General features: G+C 34.8%; 1 protein-coding gene across 1 annotated transcript; it reads right to left on the reverse strand.

Moving 5' to 3' along the window:
- Positions 1-2,257: 2,257 nt before the first annotated feature.
- Positions 2,258-13,411, reverse strand: LOC113021543 (adhesion G protein-coupled receptor E3-like). Its single transcript, XM_080300930.1, has 23 exons — positions 13,328-13,411; positions 12,964-13,002; positions 12,498-12,857; positions 9,081-9,212; positions 8,684-8,830; positions 8,479-8,604; positions 8,134-8,277; positions 7,352-7,513; positions 7,063-7,212; positions 6,931-6,968; positions 6,672-6,752; positions 6,486-6,515; positions 6,229-6,391; positions 6,030-6,143; positions 5,759-5,931; positions 5,399-5,575; positions 4,702-4,905; positions 4,370-4,608; positions 4,195-4,261; positions 3,777-3,868; positions 3,367-3,526; positions 3,032-3,088; positions 2,258-2,937 (listed from the first exon to the last, which is right to left on the reverse strand). Exons 1-23 carry the CDS (start codon positions 13,353-13,355, stop codon positions 2,860-2,862), a joined length of 2,961 nt encoding a protein of 986 aa, XP_080157056.1. The 5' UTR covers positions 13,356-13,411; the 3' UTR covers positions 2,258-2,859.
- Positions 13,412-13,686: the final 275 nt, after the last annotated feature.

A 13,686-nucleotide genomic window follows, 5' to 3' on the forward strand; every position in this document is an offset into this window, starting at 1 on the left:
CCAGCTGAAGCTGGAGCGTAAAATAAAAGCTTTTGGAATGAACGTCTAAAAACTGCAGGAAACATGACATACTGAGTTTTAGATGCTACAGAAATTTAGAAAAAATTAAAATTGGAACACCTGTCTAATGTCACAGTAATAGATATTTAAGCAGTTTGGTGCATTTGCAAAATGTGGAACTAACTTATCTTACATTTATGACAGTTATATTGTCTTAAAACCTTGTAAAGCATAGTAGTCTGCCATTTTGATATAATTCGCAGTGATTGAATCTGAATCCTCCTAGGATGATCTCTGAGCTGCAATATTTTTAGTAACATAAAGAGAAAAAAAACCCTATTTGTATTTCTCAGTTGTGCTGCAGGCTTGTGGAAAAACTGTCATATTTAATATTACATTAATTCAGTGTTTATCACATAGAAATGTTTATGCAGAGGGAAGAGGGGTTTAGAGTGTGAATGCAGGCCGTGTCATCAGTGGCCTCGTGCCTGGACAGAGATGAGGGCAGCATCACTAGATTCAAATGGGATCCAATCAGCAGTCAAGCAGACAGAACGCAGAGTTCCAGCTGATCCTGACTGACACTATGCATCATTAAACAGGAATCAGAAACAGGCATTTGAATGCATAAATTTTCAATGATATAGTCAAACGAGCATGCAAACAACATCACGCCAACAATTTTGAATATCAGCAGGCAAAATAAATATTTTTTTCTCTACGTATATTTACGTTGTGCCCCAAATATGATGCTCATTCAACCACCTTGTATGTCTGTGTAATATATGTGGATAGTTTAAATTGATAAATCATACACAAAAGGCCTGAAAGCTGTAGGTGAGCTAGCACCTAGCTCACCTACAGCTAGCACATCTCACCTTCCGTTTCCCTACTACTGCACTGTTTATTTTCTAGTATTAGTACAATGCAGGTTAATACTCAATACCAGCAAACATATCTGCACGTGCACACACACAAACAGATAGATAGTAACTTGGTAACAGATGGTAACATCTAGTGGCAGTTGACAAAACTGCATCACTCAGTGTGTCACATGCTCAGTATGTAGCTTTCAGTAACTGATACAGTCCATTGAAGACTTTACAGAAAACACTGGTAGCAGCAGTGTTATTAACTGTTAACCCCTTCATATCAAACACCACCAATCTGTTTATGGTTAGTATAGGGTTAGTTAGCAGCCATTACTTTATTTAAGAGAATTAAGCTATGTAAGGTAGACTTTCAAAATATCATCACCACTACTTTGCTTTGACTAACAGATGGTGTCAGAATGGCACAGATACTTGTTTTTTTTCTGCTTTATCTTTATTTATATTAATAATATCATTATCATTTAACATGGACTCCTAGACATATCATCATTTAATTTTTATACCATTTTAATTAGATGCTTCAGAATGAAATGTTGGATTTCATGTTACACATATGATTTAAATTAAACAATGTCTTCTTGGTCGGAGTCAGGAAGCACAAAAGCTGCAATCTCATAATGTGGTTGAACACTGCAGCCTTCAGGAAGACATTTGTATTGCATATGCATTACAGTAAACTTGATGATATCTGTGTACTGTAAAAGTTTTAGTCTACAAGTGCAGGTATAATCAGATATTAGATTTCCTGGGAACCCAAATTATCCAAGAGTGAATCCTGAGTGTTGTAATTTACCACAAAAAGTAAGGTATGTTGTTGTAAATCTCCAATGCAAGGAATATCATCAGCACTTTATTTTTTCCCAATTATGATAAGAGGCAAACAGCAACAAATGCAATCATCTACAATAAATGTGAATCCCAAATAAATAACTGACGATCTGGGTAACATGGCCCTAATGTTACAAATTAATGGTTATTCTCCCTAAAGAAAGGAAGCACTAATGATGAACCAAGGATGTGATACCTTATCTATCCTAAGGAAACTGAAGGGTAGTAAAAGTTACTTTCTTTCAGGGTTACATGCATGTTCTGATAAATGACAGACATTACAGCAAACCATATTAAACACGATTTATCCCTGCACTCCTTTTATTTCTTTTTTTTTAAATTTCTTAATTCAAGTTTAATAGTTTGTTTCTGTCCTGTAAGGGATTTTTTCTGAAATAGTGTGCAAGCTAAATGCTGATGTAAATCACAAAGTATGCTTGGCTTTGTACAGCCCTCGAATTTGTCTTGTAAAGTTTAAGCTACGTCAAAGTGTCTCATATGCCACGTAAATAAAATGCAAATAACACAAGAAAGAATAAACTGAGAAGCACATGTTTTTATTTGTAGGAGGTTTTGTTTTTTCAAGCCTGACTCTCTGAGGGTGTGAGTAGCAAGATGTTTGCGAAAGCTCCCAGACCCAAGCAAATTAGGTACAGAGATGGTCTGTTTAGTCAGTGAGTGAGAAAATCAGTATGGCTGTCAGACTTATGGTATTCTACCGCTACGTTAGCTACGTTAGCTACATTAGCTACATTTCAAATTTATACAGCATAATAATAATAACAGGCCTAACTGATGGTGTTAACATGACATGTACTGTTGTAATATAGCACAGCTAGTACAGTAACATACAACTAATAAAACTTAAACACACCTAGAAATAATTGCTTGTGAAAGAGCATTACTTTAGCAGTCACTGCATTCAGGTTTAATTAAAATATATTTTTCTTTAGCAGTTAAAATAGCAAGCTAGGGCCCTAAAAGACACAATGATACAGATCAATATGCTAAGCTAATAAGCTAATATGCTATGCTACCGTTAACTTTCTAGACACAATAAAATGGAATTAAGAAAAAGCACGGATAATAACTCGATACATATAGCGTTGTCTGTTTTAGCGTTGCTCACTTCATTGGATCAGTGGTCCTTCTTCCCTTCATTGTTTTGGTTCTCAGGCTTATCGAAATCTTCGGTGACCGAACCCAGATCTTTTTCCTGAAATACATTCATTTGTTAGAAACAGCTGGGCTAAGAGCTGATCTGACTGAGATTAAAAGTGACAGGACTCGATGTTTTTCACCAGACTTACCTCAGCTGCCTCTTTTCCAATAGAGCATGTCAGCCATTTAATGTATTCCTCTCGCACCTGGTAAAGACAGTTTCAGTACAGTATAATAGCTCCATACTGAAGAGTCCATGTAAAGCTTTACAACCATAATCATTGTTACACTGTGAACATTGTACTTCTTAAAATTTGTAAAACACAGTAAAGGAGAAACCAGCAGATCATTTTTTTTTAGCGAATAACCACAAACTTACTTTATGCTCCCTTCATTGTGTTACTATTGGCCTAGTGTGAACATTTAAATGAGAGGTTGTGAAAGAGCAAAATGTAATAAGAGCATAGCTCAAGATAAGGTCTACCTCCTTGTTTAGCAGACAGTGTACGATGTACAGGAATGTGCCCTGCTGGGAGTTGAGGATGATGAAGAGGACCTGGAAGAAAAGGTTTGACTGGTACAGGCCCAGAATCCATGTACAGCCCAGTATGACAAACTGTGCCACGATTTTGAAAATAATCAACCTGAAAAACAAAGAGCACAATATATTTTTTTACCATTATTTGTGTTTACATTCATACACAGAAAACATGTCCTTATTTTCTGTGTTTCATCTTATTTCAGCTCATTTATCCAAAGCCATCCTTCACCTTAACATTACAATGAGTTCCACTATAAAGACATGTACGTAAGTCACAAATTGTGCATTAGCACTTACATGCAGGTGCCACTTTCATTGTCACCTCAGTGAAAACAGTACATGAATGTTCAAACCTGGTGTCTTTGGATTGAGAAACATCACTCTTCATGTTGGCCAAAGTGGGTCTCAGACTCCAGAGAGTAGCAAGGAACAATAACCAGTTGATCTTTGAAAAATAAACAAACAGCAATATTTGCTAGGTGTACAAAGTAAAAAGAAGCCTGCCACAGACTAGATAACACAGACTTTTAATTATAGATTATTGCTTCAGTTCCATTACAATAAGTTGTCAATCCAATTTGGCACGGCAGTGCTTTAAATATAATCCTATACCCAATCCTACATTTCATGGGCCAAATACAAACCATTTGTCCAACAGAAGTTAAATGTCCAAGGCCTAACATGACAGCTAACTACAGTCATGTAGTTATACATATACACATGAGGATGTTAAACACTCAATACGCAGCTGCAAATACTCAATGTACTCACTGCTAGGACAGCAATAATAGGTCCCGTTAAAGCCCAGTTGAAATTCCGCTTTGTAGAGAGAAAGCATCTGCAAAAGAATCATGTAAACAAGTAAATAAATAATCAATCAAGCAAACCTGTTCTAGAAAAACATTGATCACATGGGAAAATGTGAAAATAATTATGTGTTACGCACACATTTGAGGTAACACCATATCCATCAGAGTAAATTAGTGCAGAAACACCCACTATTACAAATGGAATACCATAGCCAACAAGGTAGAGAATTGGCCTGGGGAGGCCATCTCGTCGGATGACTTGCACCTGGGAGAGCTTCCGTACTAACAAGTGGAGCTGTAGTGCCTCCAGCAACATCCACACAAAACTGGCAACAATTAAGAAGTGGAGAAGCCCTGCCATGACAGTGCAGGCCAGCTGTAGAGACAGATAAATACATTTAAGCTTTATGGACAATTGGAACACAATAGATAATCTTTTGATAATTCTTGGAGTTTAGCCACATTGTACCTTATTATCAGTGTATTTGTCATTCCACAACAAGAGCAGTTGTGAAAAAAACAGGTTGAGGCAGAGGTGGAGACGGGCTGTGTTGTTAATTTTGGGATTCCAGCTGCACAGAAGGAAGGTAAAGATGGCCAAAGCCAAGAAGAATAGTCCAATAATCACACATACCCGGTTCAGCCACTCTAAAAAAGGATTTGATGGTGTAGGCTGAAAATGAGACATATGAAGATTGTGATTAAAATGACCTTACTGCATATTTTTCTTAGTATGCAAGTAACTATTCAGGTCCCTTCACAGTTGGCTTTGGGACAAACCGCTGACAACCCTTTAGCTCCCAGACACACAGATTTACTAGACCACAATTACTTCTGGAAAGAATGTTATAAACTGGCTAAATCAACCTGTACCAAGTTTTTATACACTAGCTAAGGAGATTGTTTGTGGCCAAGGGAGTTTCCACAAAGTACCGTATTCAATTTCTAAAATTTTTATAACAGTTTTTGGGTTTACAAGAATTTTTCCCTACGTATTGCCATTCTGAGTCACTCAGTGTTTGCTAATAGAAAAAAAGAGTTATTTTATCAAATTAAATTACTTCTACAACACAATGAAGTGAAGAAAAGACAAAGTCTGTGCATCCACCACTCAAAATCAAATTAATAATAAGTTCATCAAAAAAGAAGAAGAAAAAAATATATACCTCCCCAATCTGCATGATCAGGGCGAATGTAGAAAGGTGAGAACAGCTGCAGATTGTATAGTTTTCATTAGAGAATGCAACCCAGCAGCCTTCCTCTGACCAGCTCATAGACTTTCCTTCTACAGTTTCTGTGGTTTTCCAGTAAACACAACTGACTGTTCCTGTTTCTGGTACTTCCTGAAAAAGCAAAGAAATGGTAAATGGTAAATGGCCTGTATTTATATAGCGCTTTACTCACCCTAAGGACCCCAAAGCGCTTTACATATCCAGTCATCCACCCATTCACACACAAAGAAGAAACATTAAAAGTCTGTATCCCTCTGCATTAATAGATGTAGAGTTGAGATTCTGCAGCTGTACCTTCCTATGGTAGATAGTAAAGTTGACAGGCTCTGTGAGGTTAGTGTTATTAACTGGTATTATGGCTGTGATAACATCCGAACACATATCTGTCTTTTTCTCTGTTTGGAAATACTGATGACTGAGAAGACTCTCCATCCCATTCAGTGTCATAAAAGCAGCTGTTGCAGATCCTGGGAGTTTTCGCATCACAAAAGAAATTGAAAACCATTTGTTAAATAAAAACAGTTTGGATTTGTCAATATATTTAATTTTTAAAATACTCTCTCACCATTGTTAGCACGAGCTATAGCCTGCAAGTTGAAGTCCATGGTATTTCCATTAGCAGAGAGGGAGGTATTCCAGTTATCCTTACTCCCTGGACCAATGGCCAGCAGGCTCAGATCTTACAAATAGATAACAATCAGTCAATTCATACCAACAGTAATTTTAAATATAGTCAAGCTACAAAATATTAGAATTTAACTTACCCACTGTCGAAGAGTGCACTTCCTTTTTGGTTTGGTTTTCGGTATGTGGAGTCATTGCAACAACGATATACTCTGAAAGGTCAAGAATTGCGTTGCCCGTCTCCCGATCTCCTTCACTACTCACCTTGCTTTGTGTGGCTCGTGGTCCAACACCGGACACGGCCTGCAAAAATGTAAATCATTTTAATCAGTGAAACACATAAATGTAAATACAGACATGGAATATGGTATGTTTTCTTTGGCTGGACATTAAGTACCATAGATGCAGCAAAGCTGTTGGCTACCGTCTGCAAACACATTATGAAGAAAAGAGAGAAAGGCGTTAGATAAAATGTACTGTGGTTTACTCAGTACATCACATAACATATTATTTTTAGTTACAAATATCTGAATATATAACAAAGCACACTCTGGCTTACAAGCATTACTTTTGAACTACATACCGCTTCTGGTATGAAGGCACCTGTATTGTTTTTCAGGTCATCTTGCATATTGCTGATGAACGATATTTCTTTTGTCAGACCCTGCATTGAATGTGCAGTATTAGTATTCATTTATTACAAAGCACTGTCTGGTAATTGTCATGGTTTAATTTCCTGTTGCTTTATTTGAATGGAGCTAAACATTGGTTTAAACATTGTTATGCATTGGTGACAAAAAAATAAGGCACCTTTAAAAGGTAAATATTTCGATGGGTCTCACCTCTTTGACTGGAACTTTATTTAGAGCATCTTCAACGCCTGTCAGTAAATTAAAAATGTGAACATCAAATGCTCCCTCAAACCAAATAAATAACCTTAAAACAATTCAAAATTATGGTTGAAACTGACTCACTTTGACAATATGTGACATTCAATATCCAGGCAACGATTCCAGTTGTGGGGAACAATCCATCGGGGCAGGAACAGTAAAAGGTACCCGGTACATTAGTGCACACAGTCATTTTACCACATATACCGGGTGTCTCAGTGCATTCGTCAATATCTGCAGTATAGAGAGCACACACACACACACACACACACACATGCAAGGCAATCTGTTTTTAATTGATCATTTGATCAAACTGCTGCATTTAATCATATTTGAGCTGCTATATGTCAAAACACCAAACAAGAGCACAAACCTCTGCATGGGTTATCATAGCTGGCTATAAAGTCTGGGTTGTTAATCCGATAACCAGGGATACAGGTGCACAAGTAAGATCCAATTGAATTTGAGCAGTTACAATCTGGTCCGCAGATGTCTATACATGTACGACACACTGGTAGGATACACTCATTAATATCTGTTGAAGTACATGAATTAAAAAAATATATGTTATCAACAAAAGAAGCCATATATTCTTTTCTGAGAAACAAAAATTACATCAGCGGATGCCTGGACATGTTTCTATGACAACAATAAACGCATATTTGGAGGAATCTTGGCTAGTCTGTCCGATTAGGTAATAATGGAAAAGAGGCTATTCTGTTAGTTTCAAATCTAACAAGGACAGGTTGTGCAGTTAAATTGTGCTAGCAATGCCAAATCTGGATAGTATGTTTTCATGTTTTATTTATAATAGATTAAATTTAATCTTTGCATAGTTTCCACATTTTGTGACAATGTGTTCCATCTTTCCTTTTTAAAAAAAAAAAAAAAAAGTCTGTATGATTTTAGCCAAGCCATGACATTGCCAGTGCTTCATTGAACACTTTGATAATTCATCATTAATTCATCCTTCTGACACTAAAACAGCAATGACCCTGTGATTTAATGTATTTTGTCAGCCTAGGCCTCAGTATAACAATCTTGTGACATTGTAGTGGTCACATAAATACTTTTGAAATAGCAGGGAGACACAGAGACAGAGAGAGAGAGCAAACACAAGTGACTTCAAATATAAATAAATCAATTTTCACATACCAATACAGACGTTGGTCTCATTGGGTTGCTTAGTTTTATCCATTGGTTCAAAACCCACCTTACAGCTACAGGAGTAATTTCCAGGCAGGTTTTTGCAGATAGAATATGGACCACATATCGTTGAGTTGTAACACTCATCAACATCTGAAGTTAGAAAGTTACAGCTAGTTCTTATCACACTGCATTTTAAAGTTGTAAAAGTACAAACCACCCTTTCACAGAAACTCATACAACTCTTAATATATTATGCATACAAATATTCTGTTGTCACACTCAGTAATTAACAGTAATATGAACAGTCCAATGAAGTTCACTTGATAGAATATTGTAACGTGCAATACAGACCTTGGCAAATAGGGGACATCTTATAATCAGCCCTAAATCCTTTAGAGCAGTTGCACACAAAACTTCCTATGGTGTTGTAGCAGGTCCCGTATGGCCCACAGACACCACTAAGACATTCATCAATATCTACACAAAGAACAATTAAAAAGTGAATATAAAACAAACTAAACAGGATTATTTCTGTGTTTGTTTGTTTGATTTGTACCTTCACAGCCAGGGGTCAGTTTAAGTTTTGGTATTGGCTTTGGTAGTTGAAATCCTTCCCAACAGTTACAACTGTATGACCCAACTGTATTGTAACAGTTGGTATTATAACCACAAATTCCTTTAGTCCTTGTGCACTCATTGATATCTGGTAAGATGATATACAATTAGCAAATTGCAAACTTTAAAAACATATTAGTCCAGATGATGCACTTGCTTCTGAGTGTCTGTTTATAAATAACAGCTTTTACAATTACTGGTGTAAACATTATAGGTCTAGATTTCTGTAACGATCTTGAAAATTATGTATTTTCATATTGATCGTAATATAAAAAAAATATATAAATATTGCTGTTTTGAAAATAACATCTTGTTTTTAATGTACTATAATTTCTTACCAATACAGCCATATGATGTTGAAGTAGGCGGGTCGTCTGGAGGCATTTCATATCCATCATTGCAAATGCATCCCCCACCTGCTGTGCAATTACCCAATGGTCCACAAGACTTTTCAGTACACTTACTATGATCTAAATAGATATAAAATCATGGTACATGTTCAATATTATGAATAACATAATATTCCCAATAAATAATATATTTTTTATTTTATATATTAGGATAAATAATAATATTATATATATTATTTATATTAAGAAAAAAATCATGAATGCAGCATGCATTGCTCATAAAAATGAATGAGTATGATATTGTAACAGACATGTTACTTGCTTGTGCGAAGCACAAAACAGTTCATAGCTGGCAAGTTGTTTCACATCTTTACTAGTTTTCAAAATACTGCGGCCTAATCAAATGAAGTTTAGTGTAGCCATCTTTTTAAGAATGCAAATGATGTTTTTTCCCATACAGCACCAATACAAACACCTACATCAAAGAATACGTCTGTTTTAATCTAATATTTGATTTTTCTGTTCTATTCTGTGTAACTTGTTTGTTTTTTTTATTGTTATTTCAGTATTATATTTGCTTAAAAAATATTGTGTAACTGCATCTCAGTGGAAAGATGCCTATTACTTTGTCAATGTAGTTTACTCCCAGACTCTTTTAGGTTGTATCCATCACAAAATATTTTTTGTGAGTGAAGAAATTCATCAACACAAGGCATACACTCACAAGACAAAGATAATAAGTAATTGAATAAGTCTTTGAAAATGCTTAAATCTTTTTGGAGCATCAAACAAGTTAATAAAAGTAAAAACTTATTTTAACACAGATTAATAAAATATAAAATTCTGAAATTATCAGTTAATTTATTAAGAGAAAAAAAAGTAATCCAAACCTTCCTGGCCCTATTTGAAGCATTTCCTCCCTTTATTAAGTCATGAATTCACAGGTATTAACAGTTAACCGGATCTTTTGTAAAAGCTAAGTTCAGTTCCATTAGCTATGCCCGGATCCAATTACTGCCAAAACTCTTGAACCATAAAATCACTTGTCTTACAAAGTGAAATAGGCTAAAAACTCTCTAAAAGCTACATATCATGCAGCTAAGAAACAATGTAATTGACATGTATCAGCCTGGAAAGGTTTACAAAGACATTTCTAAGACTTTGGAACTTAAGTGACAGCCATTATCTAGAAAACTTCCCTGGAAAAATCCAGGGTGCCAAAATTACTCCAAGAGAGCATCAACAGCTCATCGTGGGGTTCACAAGTGAAAACACAACAACATCTAAAGACCTGCACTACACACTTAATTTCAGTTAAGGTCCCAGTCATGATCCAACAATAAGAAAGAGACTGAGCAAAAATGTAAGAGTTTCAAGGAGAAAACCACTGCTGAGCAAAACAGAAAGGTTCGTCTTACATTTGTTAAAAACATTTTTGATTAACCCTCGAAGTCTTTGAGGAAATATTCTGTTGACTGATGAGACAAATGTTGAATGTTTTGTAAGGTTTGAGGCTTATTCTAGCATAAAACTAACACAGAATTCAGAAAATGTGATCCTAGTTTGAATCAAATACAGTGGTGGTAGTGTGGTGGTCCGGGGCTGCTTTGCTCACTTGAGTTGCAGCAGGACAATAATCCAAAAAACACCACCATAATCACCTCTGAATGGCTCAAAACATACCAAAACCAATGGAGTGGGCGAATCAAAGTCCAGAATCAGACTGAGATGCTTTTGGTGACCTAAGCAGGTTTTAGCTGAAAACCATCTACAGTGTAGCGGAATTAAAACTTGCAGTTCTTGCTGCCAAAGGGGGCAAAACCAGTTATTACATTTAGGAGGCATTGACTTTTTTACACACGGCCATGCTGGTTTCAACAGCATTTGTTTGTAATTTAAATCATCAGTTAAAAACATATTTTTTACATACTCAGGTTAAGAGCTGACTGGGAAAAACAAGTAGACCTATCAAAGCACTACAGAAATATTTTATTTAAAGTCAATAATATCATATTGATCTTTTTTCCTTATATAATTAATTACTAAAATAATGAAATCATAATAATATAATCAATAATAAATTGTATTTTTATATATTTCATACATATTTTTTGAAATGTGATTTTCACTGTCTATCTAAAATTACAATTTTCTATTTAAATAACTTAATTTTCAAATTAAAATCAACAGCACTTACATTAAATGAAAGAAGTCCACATGAGCTAGTTTGATATCTTCAGGTGATAAATTTGGAAGTAGTCTCACATCATTTGAAAGAATACAGTTTTCTTACCCAGAAAAAGGCGCAGTTTATTATGACACATGAAGTTTGCAAATTTGCAAGATCATTTCTGACTTTGAAATTTGCACTTTTACACATAATCCTATAATGTCTTTTAAACTGTGTTTGGCACGCACAGAAAATCATGCAAATTCAATGTCATTCTACCAGAACATGTCTCAGTTATCAGTGTCAGCTTCCTCCAGAGGACGTGTTACAGTTTGTTTGTTTTTTGAAATAAAAACAGCAAGACATTTCTATTAGTTTAAGTATAGAAAATTTGTTGTTACAATATTTTATATTAAATTAAAACATCTAACTGATTAATTTACTATTTAAATTCTTCTCCAACAAAAAATACTACATTTCACATAACATAAGTTCACATAGGTTTCACATTTCAAAGATAGTTTCAAAGAATCTTGAGCATGTCTTGAATGATACAGCTCATATTTACATTATCTATATAGCATAAAGGTTTTATGCGTCTACACATTTTACATTGAATGTGCAACACATAAACAAAACATAGTCTCAGTCATTAAACACTGTAAACTTTGCCAGTGTTCTCGTGGAGAGGCTGTAACATTTTAATACAATTGTTGTATGATTTTTGAGCTCAGTAAGGTGACTGTTACTGTTACTCAAAAAAAAACCTATTATATTAGATGATACTTTTCTTAGTGGTAATGCACTACATTACTTGATTACTAACTGAAGAAAATCTTTTCTTTTTAACACACCAGGTCACTATCAAAATGTTATTATGTTAATGCTTTTCAGATGCATTTTGGGCTTATATTATTATTATTATTATTATTATTATTATTATTATTATTATTATTATTATTATTATAAAGACATTTTGCATTATTTTCCTATCAAATATCACTAATGACAGTTCTGGCGTTACATAAAGTTTGAAAATGTTTCTTAATTGTCCAAATGAGAATTGATGTTTCGAAACTTTTATTTCGTATTTTGTGTATTTTGTAAGTAACGTTTGCTTGTAAGATGTTGCCTGTAAAATACTAATTTAAACACATCATGTACATTTCACACAATTCTTTAAACCAATAAAACTTCAAATTAAAATTATACACACAAAAAATGTCTCTACTCACAAGTTACATATACCATGTCGGGAGCTGGGAGGGGATCCTCTGGTTTATACACATAGAATTCTCCTGGACAGAGGGCCACACTCACTAAAAAACTATGTTCATTACACCCTTTTGCAGTCCCATTTGTCGGATACAGAGACAAATTAGTTGGTAACGGAAATGGTATAAAAATGGGGACAAGTGTAGCACCAGTTTGGACTGTTAGACAGGATGTAATAACTGTGTCTCCACCGATCCCTGTAAAGCGCAACCATTTGCCAAGAAAATCTGCATCATTTTGGGAATAACCAGTAAAAGGGGTAGATGCAAAGGCTCGGTTCCGCCATGGTTCATTTATCTCAATGTATCCATCACAAGAACCTGCAAATAACAAGCAAGCATTGGAATCATAGTAGTTATTTTACACGTTTTTGGAGGATTTGCTGTGGGTTTTTTAGTATTTGCTGTAGCAGAAAATCTTACATACCAGGAGGAAAATCACAAGAGACAGGTATGATAAACAAACCTACCAAAGGGAAAAATACTGGTGAATGAACTAGTTTTCATTGCTTTAAAAGGTGATTTTTCAACAGCTAAAACCAAAAACTAAAACTTTTGCGATTAAAGTATTGTAAACATTGACTGAAATTTACACATATCTTTGTGAAATGCTACCTAAAGTCATAGTAACTGTTTATAATTTACCATTATTTGATTAGAAATATGTGTCTTTGAATCCAGCATCTAAACTAAAAATTTGTTCCATCTTAATAATCTAGTTTTCTCATTAAAATTAGCACTGACATCAATTTAATACCTTTAAAATTATTTTCTCTGTCAAATTCACTTACCCAGAAAAAGTGACAAGACACAGTCCATAGTGACAAGTCAAGTCTCCAGATCTGTTCTGAATGTTCACATTGTAAAACATGAGCAACACCCAAATATTGCTTTTAAAAGCATTATGTGAATGCAAAAACCAATGCAAATTCACCAACTTGTGTAGACTATGTTAAGGACCTAGGAAAGAAACATACACTGTTGACTGCAGGATTTTTATGTTGTCTTTTTCATGTTTGTGAAAAAGTGTTTTCAGGTTTGTGAAGCATTTATTCTTTTCTTTAGTTCCTTTCTCAGATCTCAAAGACAATGAACACAGTTATACTTAAAATTCCCAAAACTAATCCTGTAAAATCTGCACCAAATCAAT

The sequence above is a fragment of the Astatotilapia calliptera genome, chromosome 4 (assembly GCF_964374335.1).
Source record: "Astatotilapia calliptera chromosome 4, fAstCal68.1, whole genome shotgun sequence".
In the NCBI taxonomy this organism is placed as follows: domain Eukaryota; kingdom Metazoa; phylum Chordata; class Actinopteri; order Cichliformes; family Cichlidae; genus Astatotilapia; species Astatotilapia calliptera.

What these genes read in the sequence shown, in the direction of transcription:
- LOC113021543 (XM_080300930.1), bottom strand. Translation starts at nt 13,355, where the DNA reads ATGGACTGTGTCTTGTCACTTTTTCTGG. An exon ending in ACTGACCCCTGGCTGTGAAG is followed by an intron (nt 8,605 to 8,683) that starts GTACAAATCAAA and finishes TTCTTTGTGTAG; the next exon opens with ATATTGATGAATGTCTTAGT. An exon ending in CTATGATAACCCATGCAGAG is followed by an intron (nt 7,213 to 7,351) that starts GTTTGTGCTCTT and finishes TCTATACTGCAG; the next exon opens with ATATTGACGAATGCACTGAG.